Source organism: Neovison vison, chromosome 7, assembly GCF_020171115.1.
Source record: "Neovison vison isolate M4711 chromosome 7, ASM_NN_V1, whole genome shotgun sequence".
In the NCBI taxonomy this organism is placed as follows: Eukaryota; Metazoa; Chordata; class Mammalia; order Carnivora; family Mustelidae; genus Neogale; species Neogale vison.
Window position 1 is genome coordinate 17,436,172 of NC_058097.1, and position 13,049 is coordinate 17,449,220.

The 13,049-nt window shown below is 45.5% G+C and overlaps 1 protein-coding gene across 7 annotated transcripts in view; it reads right to left on the bottom strand.

Moving 5' to 3' along the window:
- Nucleotides 1–12,147, bottom strand: part of SLC7A6 (solute carrier family 7 member 6) — a 38,209-nt gene extending 26,062 nt beyond the window's left edge. For 2 of the 7 annotated variants that reach the window (XR_006385451.1, XM_044255873.1), the window contains exons 1-3: nt 12,069–12,145; nt 9,632–9,759; nt 186–738 (exon numbers count right to left, since the gene is read on the bottom strand). Coding sequence is in view for 6 of the 7 variants with exons in the window: in XM_044255873.1 (XP_044111808.1) it covers nt 186–702 (517 nt within the window). In the remaining variant the exon portion in view is untranslated. Of the gene's footprint in view, nt 1–185; nt 739–8,215; nt 8,270–9,631; nt 9,760–11,686; nt 11,742–12,068 lie in introns of those variants that run through there. The other 5 variants (XM_044255874.1, XM_044255868.1, XM_044255869.1 and 2 more) reach the window with 5 other exon arrangements.
- Nucleotides 12,148–13,049: the final 902 nt, after the last annotated feature.

Consider the following 13,049-nt stretch of genomic DNA (forward strand, 5'->3'; position numbering starts at 1 on the left):
CTGCCCAGTTTCTCTCTCTTAAATAAATAAAATATTTAAAAAGAAAAAAAAGAGACAAAGGGTAAGATGCCTCTCTTCCCCCTCCTCCCAAAAGCAAAATATGGTGTTCGAGTATCAGGTACCACTACCATTATCAAAGGAACCCACACCCTCAAACATACTCCCCCACTAAACCCCAGACTTACATATGCAAGCAGCAGCAAGGAGACGACAGGCCAGGTACGGGGGATCACAGGTAGGGAACGAGGGCTGGATGATGTAGTTGGCGAAGGTGATGGCAATGATGGCCTGACTGGTGGGCTCAACAATTAGCAAGGAGGCCCACAGGCGGATGAAGGCAATGAAGCCCCCAAAGGCCTCTAGAATATAAGCATAGCTGGCCCCAGACTTCGTGATGGTGGTCCCCAGCTCTGCATAGCAAAGGGCACCAACAACAGAGAAAAGCCCACCAATGGCCCATACGACCAATGACAACCCATAGGAGGCAGTGTATACCAGCACGCCCTTGGGTGAGACAAAGATTCCTGAGCCGATCATGTTGCCCACCACCAAGCTGACCCCATTCAACAGCGAGATCTCCTTCTTTAGCTGCATAGTTTCTGCAGTCTGTTGAGGCTTCATGTTGACATCTTCCCTGGGCTGGCTGGCCTCTGGAATAAGATGGTAGGCTGGTGGGGGGCTCTCCAGTTCCCTGGCTTCCATGGCAAATGTTTCCTTCACACCTGTGTTTACTGTGGCCTGGCAAAGAATACCAAAGAATATAAGCATGTTAGTTAAGGGCAGAAGCTGGTGAGTCTCTGGTTTAGTCTGGCAAAGCCAACCTCTTATATACGAACAGTATGCCTTACACACAGACTTAAATATAATGAGGTTGTATCCGTTTCCAGCACAGGACACAGAGAAATAAATGGAGGTAGGCAGATAAATAGTGCTCCCAAGAGATAACTGTAAGAGCTCAGCTGATGGCAACTTCCAACAATAGAGAGTTGGAAGTTGGCTTAAAACAGAGGGTAGGCTGGCATTAGGTTTATCCATAGCATGGATTCTCCCTGAGGTGTACTTTTGGTCTGGCTGTCCCATTTTATTTATTTATTTATAGGTTTCATTTATTTATTTGACAGAGATCACAAGTAGGCAGAGAGATAGGTAGAGAAAGGGGGGAAGCAGGTCCCCCGACGAGCAGAGAGCCCGATACGGCACTTGATCACAGGACCCTGAGATCATGACCTGAGCCAAAGGCAGAGGCTTAATCCTCTGAGCCACCCAGGCAGAGGCTTAATCCTCTGAGCCACCCAGGCGGCCAATGGTCTTACCATTTTAAAACCTACAAACCTGCAAAGACCAGACTCTCACTACCAGGTTCACAGCCCTAGTAAGCCTGATAGATCTCTCACTGCCCATACCCACTCACCTCCCCCAAACATAAACAGGAACTTCTGCAGTATCCAGCAACATGTGGACAAGTCTGTCACTACTCTGAGGCCGGCAAAGAACACCAGCGGGTGGCAAGAAAGGCTAGGAAGATGCTAAGACCAGAGCGGATGCAAAGACTAGAACAAACAAAGGACCTTCATGAAAATACACACCTGTGTGTTGCTGTGTCTACAACATCAATCATATTTCCTACATTGCTGCTTGTCCATTCAATACATCTCTTTTTCCAAAGTGCCCAGAAAAGAGAGAGAATATAATTAAGACCCGATAGAGAAAGAACATCCAGAGGGCACCCTAACATGGGGTTTGACTGCTATAAATTTGTTTTCCTCCTTAGCATGCCCCTCAATACCATCTGGGGTTGCAAAGAGATTCTAGAACAGGACCCAGAAACTGTGACACCCAGTCAGAGCTATGTGGCTTCTCTTATCCACAGACCTGGCATTAGAAGGCATCCCATAGGGAGATGGCACATACCCCTACTTTTGGTTTAGAGTTGAGCCAGTTCAGAAACCTCAAAGAAGTTAGATTCCACAACAACTTATATATGAAGAACCCAGAATCTGTCAGAGGAAGACGCACACCTTCCCGAATCTGCACTCAGCATGAACTTCTCCTGCTCCCAATCCCTGTGCCCTAGTAATCAGGAAGTCAGATCACCTACTTACTCCCACTTCATCTTCTGGATAAAGGATTCCTATTTTTTTTTTTTTTTTTTTTTTAGTATATGTGCTGCCGAAGCGAGCACCTGGATAAAGGATTCCTGTAAGCCATACTATTCCCACCCAAGAATCAGTCTTTTAAGGTTACAGAGATAACTTCAGAGATAAGAATGAGATCAGTACAGCATCTTCCCAGAAGCCTCTCATCTGCTCAATAAAGATAGAAGTGCCAGAAACTTAGCTCACGGAGCTCAGAGTGAGGGAATAGCCACTCAAGAGTAAGCAGTTCTCAGGGAAAAGTTCAGTCTCCACAGCTCTATCCAAACTCCTGCCTTACCTGTCCCGGTCCCCTGCCAGGGTCTGCACTGGAGATAAGTGAAAACACTCCTCTGGGGGCACTAGCAAGCCTTCCCTCACTCCCCTACCTCTGCTTAGATAAGACCTGGCTTTAAGGCACACCACTCTTCCTTTTGCTCTTGGCACCAAGCCATGCAGATTTTCCTATGCAGGCACAGGCATGTGGGTACATACTTGTTTTCACGTGTCCGTCAGATGAGCCAAAGCAACCATGAAAACAAACTTGGAAATAGCAGAGGAGACTATATTCTCACATGAGTCAGGTGCAGACCTAGATTGCCTTTTTCCACCCAACTCAACAGAGAGGCAAGCAGAGAAATCTGGTCCCAAAGAATACTTCAGGCTCCCCTCTATTGAGTCAGACCCTAGCTAAATGGGGAGAGGAGGCTGGGGCTCCCACATATTCTTTTTGGATCTCTGATACCGGAGTATGGGTTTTCTACACATCAATTTGGCAACACCAGACAATTTAACTCAATCCTGATGATGAAGGAGCAGAAGGCAAGCTGAGGACAAAGCACAAGCTGACACCCCAGAACCCCCACCCCTAAGGTGGGATATATGTGACATTCCTCAGCACTCCTGACTGTCCTGAAACTAAGGGAAGGAAAAACAAATGGTTAATTTATAGAGATTATAGTTCTGCAGGACAGGAGTTGACAAATGTCTTAGTGATTTACAAGAAAAAAGCATTCTTATCAATAACCTAACTTCCAGAAAGAAATGTAGATAAAAATTAAGTGTCCTTATGACTTGAGGCAGGCAGCTCTTTCTGCCCAAGGACCCTGTCCCCATGCATTAAAAAAACCAGCATTTTGCACCAAAGATGTCTCAAGAATTCTTTCTTGGCTGCTGGCTCCAGACCTCACCCCACCAAACCTCACCTATATTCCAAAACTGCATCACTGACACTATTGACCTAGAGCTCCCTCCGGTTAAGGGCTCAGTCCCACAAAACTGCCCCCTTTTCAGATGCCAAATACAAGCACAGGTTGTTATCAGGGCTTCCAACTGACTGGCTATAAACTGGAGGGTCCCACTACCCCATCCTTGGGTTCAATTAATTTGCTAGAATGGCTCACAGAACTCAAGAAAACAGTTTACTCACTAGATTACCAATTTATTATTAAACAGTATTACTCAGGAACAGCCAGATGGAAAAGATGCATATAGGGCAAGGCATAAGGGAAGGGGAGTGGAGTTCCATACGCTCTCTGGACAAGTTACTCACCCAGCACCTCCACCTGTTCACCAACCCGAAAGCTCTCCAAACTCTGTCCTTTTTGGGTTTTTATGGAGGCTTCATTACAAAGGCATGACTAATTAAAATCATTGGCCATTAGTGATAGATTCAATCTCTAGCCCCTCTCTCCCTTTCCCCTTCTCGCTGCACTGATAGTTTGAACCACTTAATCACAGGGTTGGTTCCTCTAGCAACTAGCCCCCATCCTCAGAAGATCTGGATGCTTTCCAAAAATCACCTCATTAACAAAAACTGAGAGGCAGGTTGAAAGGGGCTTGTTATATAAATAACAAAAGACATCCATTTCACTTTCATTGCCCTGGAGCTATTTCAGGAATTGAGAGCAAAAGCAAATATTATAACAGAAAATGCTCCTATGGCTCTTATATAGGAAATTATAGGAACTGTGTCTAGAAACAGTGGATGAAGACCAAATACTTATTAATTCATAATATCACAGGGAAGGAGAGAAATTCATCTCACAGGAAAAAAAAATTAGTACAAAATGGAATTGCCTTGGCTTATAACTATCCATGTAGGATACAGAAAGCTGGGAAAAGCATCATTCCAACTCCAATGACAAGAAAAAAACAAATAATCTACAAAACCATAATTTTTCTTGAAGCCATCAGAGAACTGAAGTTACAGGACAACCTACTGGACTGAAATTTAAGGAAAAACAGGCACCTTCCTGTAGAGATGCAAGCTCTGGTTCACCTGTGGCACACTGACAATGATGCGACCAACATGAAAATAAGGCAAACATGGGCAAATAAGAAGACCTCAGGTACAATTTAATGAATTACTAAAGGTCTTGTGTGGGTTAGCAAGAACATAGACAGTCAGAGGTTTTTCTCCACAGACCTCAGAGGATTGGATGTTCATAAAAAATACTAGGCAGTTCAGCTTGGGTCATGATCTCAGGGTCCTGGGATAGAGCCCCAGATGGAGCTCTCTTCTCTGCTTCTGCCTGCCTCTCTGCTTACTTGTGATCTCTCTCTCTCTGTCAAATAAATAAATAAAATATATATATAAAAAAATACTAGGTAGGAGACCAGAGACTGCTTCTCAGTAGTGCTAGCTTAGAGAAGAAAAGCAATCAGTACTATGGGAAAAATGCAAAGGTCTTTTTTAAAGAATAAAAATTTACACCCTTGGGGAAAGGGTGGCAAACTCTGTCCTTTCCAGGGCAGCTGGGGCAGAGTAAAAGAAAAATAAAACAACCCTTATTCCTGGAGGAAAGAGGAAATTCTGGCCCGGACCATCAGAAATGTTCTACCTCTGAGGCAAGAGGAAGATCACTAGAGAAGATCTTCACCCCTCTTCCCCCCAGACCCAGAAAAACAGGGCCTGTCTAACACTGAGGCTGAACCAAGACAACAAGAGAATCCCTGCTCCCCACCAACAGGTAAGCAAGCACCCAGCAACAAAAGAAAGACCTAAAGTTGAGGGTAAAGCATAAACATTGAGGAAAAGCCCTTCCTCCAGCAAACCCATCCTAAACCTAGGAATCTGAAGCTCCCACGTGCACCTAATGTAACCATAACAACAAAACCCAAATCCAACTCATCTCCTAACCGACTAGAACTCCCACTCTAATAGCCTACAAAAGAAGAGATGTACCCAGAATAAATACTTGCCTCACTCTCTACTGTTTTAAGTCCTATATCTAGCAATCAGTAACAAATTACAAGCAACACAACAAAAGGCAAGAGAAACAACCTACTATCAAGAAGCAAAGTAATCAGGGGCACCTGGGTATTTAAAAAAAAATACATTTTGGAAAAAAAAATTGGGGGGTGGCTATTTTTATTTGCTTTAGAATATAATCGCCTGCCTCAAGTAAAAATAGTAGCAATGAATTGTGGATTTATAGCATATATAAAAGTAAAATATAGGTGGGGAGCCTGGGTGGCTCAGTTGGTTGAGTATCTGCCTTCTGCTTTGGGTTAGGGTCATCATCCCAGGGTTCTGGGATTGACCTGGATCTGGTCCCTGCTCAGTGGGGAGGCTGCTTCTCCCTCTTCCTCTGCTCCTCTGCCGCTCACACTCTCCTCTCTCTCTGTCTTGTTTCCTCTTTCAGATAAATAAATAAAATCATTTTTAAAAAATCACAGCACAGGGACGCCTGGGTGGCTCAGTTGGTTAAGCAGCTGCCTTTGGCTCAGGTCATGATCCCGGCGTCCTGGGATTGAGTCCCACATCGGGCTCCTTGCTCGGCAGGGAGCCTGCTTCTCCCTCTGCCTCTGCCTGCCTCTCTGTCTGCCTGTGCTCGCTCTCTCTCTCTGACAAATAAATAAATAAAATCTTTAAAAAAAAAAAAATCACAGCACAGAAAATACAGTCGATAATATTGTAATGCAGTGTATGGTGACAGATGGTAACTAGACTTCTCATGGTGAGCATGTATGGAATTGTGGAATCACTATGTTGTACATCTGAAACTAATGTAACATTGTGCATCAAATATACTCAAATAATAAAAAAATTTAAGAAGGCAGAAAAAAAGAGCACAAGCAACAAACAGAAAACAACTAGCAAAATGGAAGATTTTAATCCAGCCATCCCAATAATAACATGAAATGGAAATGATCTAAACATACCAATTAAGAGACAGCACTGACAGTTACATTAAAATGCAAAACCCAACATGTAGTCTACGAGAAACCAGCTTTAAATATAAAGACACTGGAGGGCAGCTGGGTGGCTCAGTAGGTTATAGGTATAAAAAGATAGGTAAAAGCTATGGTGAGTGCTGTGAAGTGTAGAAACCTGGTGATTCACATACCTGTACCCCGGGGGATAAAAATATATTATATGTTTATAAAAAATAAAAAATTATATAAAAAAAAGATAGGTAAAAGGTTATAGGTAAAAAGATAGGAAAAAATAAACCATGCAAACACTGCTTGAAAGTTGGAGTAGCTATTATTAACATTAGACTAAAAATAAACTTCAGAATTAGAAATATTGCTAGGGGCGATTCACAGACCTGTACCCTGGGGCTAATAATACATTATATGTTAATAAAAAAAATTTTTTAAAGTAATATTGCTAGGGATAAAAAAGGACATTACATAATGATGAAGAGGTTAATTCACCAAGAAAACAATTCCAAATGTGTATTCCTCCAACAACATAGCTTCCAAATACATAAAATACATAAAGCAATATCATAGATCTGAAAAGAGAAATACACAAATCCACAATTACATTTAGACTTCAAAGCACCTCTCTCAGCCAAAACAGAATACGTAGACATAAAATCAGCAAGATCTAGGGCCACCTGGCTGGCTCAGTCAGTAGAACATGAGACTCTTAATCTCAGACTCATGAGTTCAAGCGCCATGTAGAGTGTGAGAAAAAAAAAATCAGCAAGATCTAAAAGACCTGAAAATGGAATGTCCCAACATAACTCTTGTCTAAGTAATTATGTGAATTCTGAGTGGGAAAGAAAAAAAAACAAACAAACTGGCATCTGCAATAGGTTTACCTCCACGCAGGAGAGCAGAACAGGATGGGGTGGGAGACAACCTTCTAAGCAGAAAAAACACTGCTTTGGGTCCCCAAGTTTCACAACAGAATAACAGCCCTATCTCTCAGCTGGTAGCAGAGCACTATTAGGAACCCTCCCCCAGGTGCTGCCTGAGGCCTTTAAGACCAATTCTAAGCTTCTTAGCAGGGCCTTATCACTATGTCCCCCCACCCCCACCCCTGACCCCAAAGTCCCACCCAAGGTCCTGTCCCAATGAATTACTTGCAGTTTCCAGAACCTGGAGTAGTCCAGGGTTTCCAAAGTCCATCAGGCAGACACATCTGTGTTCATACCGAGCTCTCTGCTTCTAACACTCTTCTTCTCCCACCTTTACCCCAACAGCCTAGCTGCCATCTTTCTCCATATATCTCCTTGTTCCCATAAAATTTTTAATACATACTTCTGCTTAGCAGTCCCCTCATTTTGTCACATTTACGTAGCTTCAATCTTCCAACCAGTTTGTGAGTTCCTGATCTACTTGAATAGCACCCAGTACAAGGCCTAGCACAGGCTCAGTACTCAGTCCATGATCACTGAATAAAATATACCAAGGACAGAATAGCTGAAAGAAAAAATACACAACAAACCCTCCTGAAAGTCTAACACCTTGAGCCACCTGCTTGCCAGAACAATAAGCAAAAAAAGCCTTAAGTAAAGAGAAGTGGTCAAACTTCAGTCTGAGACAGTGGTTCCCATCATTTTGTCAAAGAAGTTGTTCTTTAAATAACAGATGATGGGGAAAAAATTGTAACAAGCAACTATGACCACAATAAAGGTTTTGAATTCATTTGCATTTAATTAGTCACCACTCTATCTACAGCAGTCCATACCTGTGTGAGATGCATTGCTTATCCTATCCCCAAAGAACATATTTGCAGACCTTCTGCAACAATGGGCTGAAAAATCAAGGAGCTCCTAACTAAGCCACTATCTCCAGCTCAGTAGCCTGGTATTTGGGGGAAAGAGTATGCAACAAAATCTTACCAGATCATCTTCTCTGAACTGGCTATCTTCCTGCCTTCAATTTTTATCCAACTGATAAGAGAAATCGGTATGTGAAGATCACACACAGTATGAGATTTTCAGTCTCTCTTTCTCTAAAATCACTATTGAAGACAATTTCCATTAAATCATTCAGTGTACCTGCTAAGTTTCTGTCTTGAAAAACTAACATTAAACCCAGCCTGTAAGGACACAATGCAGCTTTCTAGTAGGTTCTCATCCTGTTTTACAGGCTCCTGCACCAGATAACAAAGGAACTCATAAGACTACTAACATTTCCTCATGAAAATTTAACCATAAAACGACCACATGCAATTTTCAGGGGGGAAAAGAAAGAAGAATCTTACGAAGTTCAGTTACAAAGAATACTTTAAAAGCTGCATTTAAAAACTCTTTTATAGGGGCACACGGGTGGCACAGTTGGTTAAATGTCTGACTCCTGGTTTTGGCTCAGGTTATAATCTCAGGGTGATGGGACCGAACCTCACACTGGGCTCTGTGCTCAACACAGAGTCTGCTTAAGACTTTCTTTCCCTCTGCCCCTCCTTCCATGCCCATGCTCTCTTTCTCTCTCAAAATAAATAAATAAATCTTTATTTATTTAAAGATTTCATTTATTTATTTGTCAGAGAGAGAGTGCCTGAGCACAAGCAGAGGGAGCAGCAGGCAGAGGAAGAAGCAGGCTCCCCACCTAGCAGGGAGCCTCACATGGGACTCAACTCAGAACCCTGGGATCATGACCCAAGCCAAAGGCAGAGACCTAACTGAGCCACCCAGGCATCCCAAGTAAATAAATCTTAAAAAAAAAAAAAAAAAAAACTCTTTTATAATTGATGACTATGGGGGAAAATATTGTTGAGAAAAATACTAAAATCTTTACTGTGAAAACGTAGATTCTTTATTTTCTAAGCTTTTCTGAGATTTATATATTTCCTCAATTAACAGGTGTTAATTTTTTAATGCTTAACTCTCCTTCTCTCTCTCTCTCTCTATATATATATATATAGTACACTTATCAAATGAAAAAGTTATGTAATTCTACATTTATCTCTTTACCTAAGATACCAGGAAACTCAATATCAAATTCAGCAATCAATCACAGTGAATAAATACCCTCACTTTCAACAGTACGTGATATCTAGTCTTTTCCACTGACTTTGGTTTTCAATTTCTTTTTAACGACCTCACTGAAGTATCTTTAATTATAAACCACCACAATTGCTCTTTAGAAAATGATAAAATTTAATATACAATTTTATATAATATAGTGTTACATAACTTAATTATATGTGAGTCACTCTCATTAATAGCATCCTATTCATATGGTACACAAATAACTGAAACTTCACAAATTGCAAAGATCCAAGATCTAATAGAGAACAGAGCAATAATATTCACCTGTGAGGAAATAAGCAAACATCACACTTTCATAAGCTGCCTCATCATAAATGGTCAGGTACTGAGAAGAAAATGGAAGTCTCCACAGCAAGGCCTAATTCCATTTGTCTGTCTTGGCCATTTAACCTCTGTAACAAAGAGTAAGAGGCAGCTTATCAAAAAAATGAATCTAGTAAGCAGCAGGATGATTTTTCCCTTTGTAAAAGTAAAGTTTTACATGCCTGGCAGGGGCAGCACTCAATTACTGAGAAGTTCCATCACACCCACAGTGGACTGTAACTGAAGCAACCAGCCCACCCGTGTCAGAGAACTAGCCCGGTCATCTCAAATCATTCATTTCTAGACGGCTGTTGCTCCCCGAGTCCCAGGTCCTGTAAGCCCTGCTTCGGTCACTTTTGTAGAAATGTATCCACGTCCTGGAGACTATAGCAGGAAATACACAGGACAGAGGTCAGGAAATTTCCTGTACCAAGAAGGGCCGAGGAGATCAGTCACATAACTGGTATTTACTTTTAGTCTGCAATAAAAATACACCCATCGCCAGACAGGGAAGAAGGAAGAAAGGGGAAAAAAAAATGGTGTTTGTGGCTTTCTGCTTATTTGTTAGGGCTGGGAAATCAAATATAAGAACTTGAATGGCAGGCTGAGAACAAAGTTGGGAAGCAAAAGCCATTAGCCCACAAGGGCACCTTCGTAATGTAGGCAGCCTGGGCAGTTTCCACCTAAAGGGCTTCACAGCAAGCAAAGAGAGACAAAAAATGAGCTCAAGAAGCACTCACAGACTTTCAAAAAGTCTGCTCCTCCCAGATCTTCAAATCAGAGAGCAGCTCTCAGAGAAGCACCAGATGGTGGAGCATTCTGCTACCACGATGCTAGATTTGCTGGCAGTGCTTTTTTTCCCCCTATCAAGGGCAGAGACCGAATTCTTTTGAACTGTGTCACCAAGCACACAGCCCAGTGCACACAAGGGGCACTCAAAAACATCTGTTAAATATTGATTCCCATTTATACTGACCATTACACAATGTGGTACCCAGACAGTTTGCTTAGTGCTTAGTGAAGAATTCTCAGAATGTTTTACAAGTATCTCCTTCCGTTTATAACATGAGATGACCAAACAAGGTGACAGGACATGAAGACACAAGAGCGAGCCATCAAAGCAGGAGCACACAATCCCCTGGCGCCAACAGGCCAGGGCTGCAAGCCCTGGCCCTAAAGCCCATGGCCCATCTCGAAGCATCCCAGGAAGCCCTGATCCTGCCTGAGGGAGCCTTGCATGCTGTCCTTCTCACGTGCAGTTTCTCACAGCCCAGGTTCTCTTTCTCATCACACTCGCCCTCCAGGATTTCCCAGTCTCTCACACAGCATCGCACTCGGGGACTCTTATCACCAGTGTCCCTCACACTCTCAGCCTCTCCCGCACTTCTGGAGTCACCTCACACTCAGGCTCTCCCACCCTCAGGGTTTCTCTCTCTCTCTCTCTCTCTCACACACACACACACACACACACTCTCTCTCTCTCTCTCTCTCCCTCCCTCCCTCCCTCTCCCCCCACCCCCTTCTGGTCTAGGGCGCCTGTTCCTCTCTCATCACACGCAGAGCCTCCTTCACACCAAGGTGTCCCCCACAGTCATTTGCTCACTCAGGGTGTTTCTTGCACACTCACACAGTCACTCTCAGACTCGGGGGGGGTCTCTCTCTCACACACACACCCCCACACATACACCCGTAGTTTTTCTCACACGCTCAGTCTTACACTCAGGGTTCCCCACACTCCTGGGGCCACCCTCACGCTCGCGGTCCCTCTCACACGCACAGCGTCACCCTCTCGCACGCTCTCGCCGCGGCGTGTCTCACGTGCCGCCGGCCCGCCCCGCGCCCGGCTTGGCGGGCCCGCAAGCTGCGGCGCAGCAAGCACGCTGCGGCGGCAGTGGCGGCGGCCGCGTGGAGCGTTCGGCCTCCAGGACGCGACCCCGGCCCCGGCCCCGGCCCCGATCCCGGCCCGGCCTCGGCCCCGGCCCCGCTTCCCCCGCTCGCCCGCCCGCGGCCCGTTACCTCGCAGTAGCCAGGCGCCGACAGGATGCTCGCTCGCTCGACCGCCGCGGCCGCCCAGACCCCGCCCCCGCCACGTCACGCGCCGCCGGATCGCGACAGCGCGCCCCGCGTCGGGACAGGACGCCTAGCTCCGCTTGGGGTTGGCTGGCAGCGGCGCTTCTGGGCCTCTGGGGCCGCCGTGGGCCGAGGGATCCGCCGGCCTGGCTCGGCAGTGCAGTCCCAGCGTCTGCGTGCTCTTGGCTGCCGGTGACCAGGGCCCGGCCACCCTCGCTCTAAATGGCCCGCACAGCCCGTTCCTTTGTGGCTCTTAGCCAAACAGCTTACACAAGGAGCTCTAAACAGCCTCCATGCCCCGTTCACCACCAGCGCCTCCGCTACGCACCTTAGGAAGACACAGACCCGGGACCTGTCCTCCCACATTCACAACTCAGACCCGGCTCAAGTCCACTGAGGCCTCCACAGACACAGGGATACGGTTGTGATTCCGTAGCGAACACCGCGCCCCTCCACGCCCCGCCCCGCCTTCCCGGGGCTCAGGTTTGAGGACATTTTTAGGTCCTCAACTTGTGTGACCCTACTGACACCCTCTGGGGGGAGGTGCACCCTCCCGTCTTCCTCTACCCCTGGCCGCTCCTCCTCTCCTTCTCGGGGCTCTTTTCATCTGGTAGCTCTGGGGCTCTTCTAGGGTCTTCTGACCTCATGGGCTGCTGAACCCTCCCCCTTAGTTTCCTGTCCACAACCTCAAGCCATGACTCTCTCCTGGGACATGGAGTCATTTCCCCCAGACACGTGTTTACAACTGCACTCTCTAATTCCAGACCGACCATACCCAAACCCCTGCTCCCCATCACCCAGTGACAGGGCCAGAAATGGGCAGCACCATGGACCCTGCCTCCTCCTGCCCCGCCCTCCCAAGGACCTGCAACGTGTTCTCATGGTTTTCTTCACTCCAGCTCTAGCAGCCTCCCAATCCCCACCCTGTTTCTTCTAACCTATCCCCAGAGGGGAATGACTTTGAATCTCCTCTGCCTAAAAACCCTTCCATTCTCCTACCTAAAGACCTGAGACAATTATCTTTGAAGAACCCTCACTGGTATGGCCCCCTTGTGCTCTCTGCTTAGAATACCCTCCCTAAGTGTGAATGAGAGTATGTGTATATTTGGAGTCTTTAGAATCTGACCCTTTGACCGCTGGATCGTTCCTTCTGTCTCCCTAGCCAGGCGGAGGAAGGACTCTCTGCTCACTTGTGTCACTCAATGCCAGCTGGTCCACTTATCCCTGCAACAAATGCATACATGACCTGCCAGCATCCAGCTGTCTGGCTTTGCTGTCTCACACCCGGTTACAACCCACCATGAAAGCC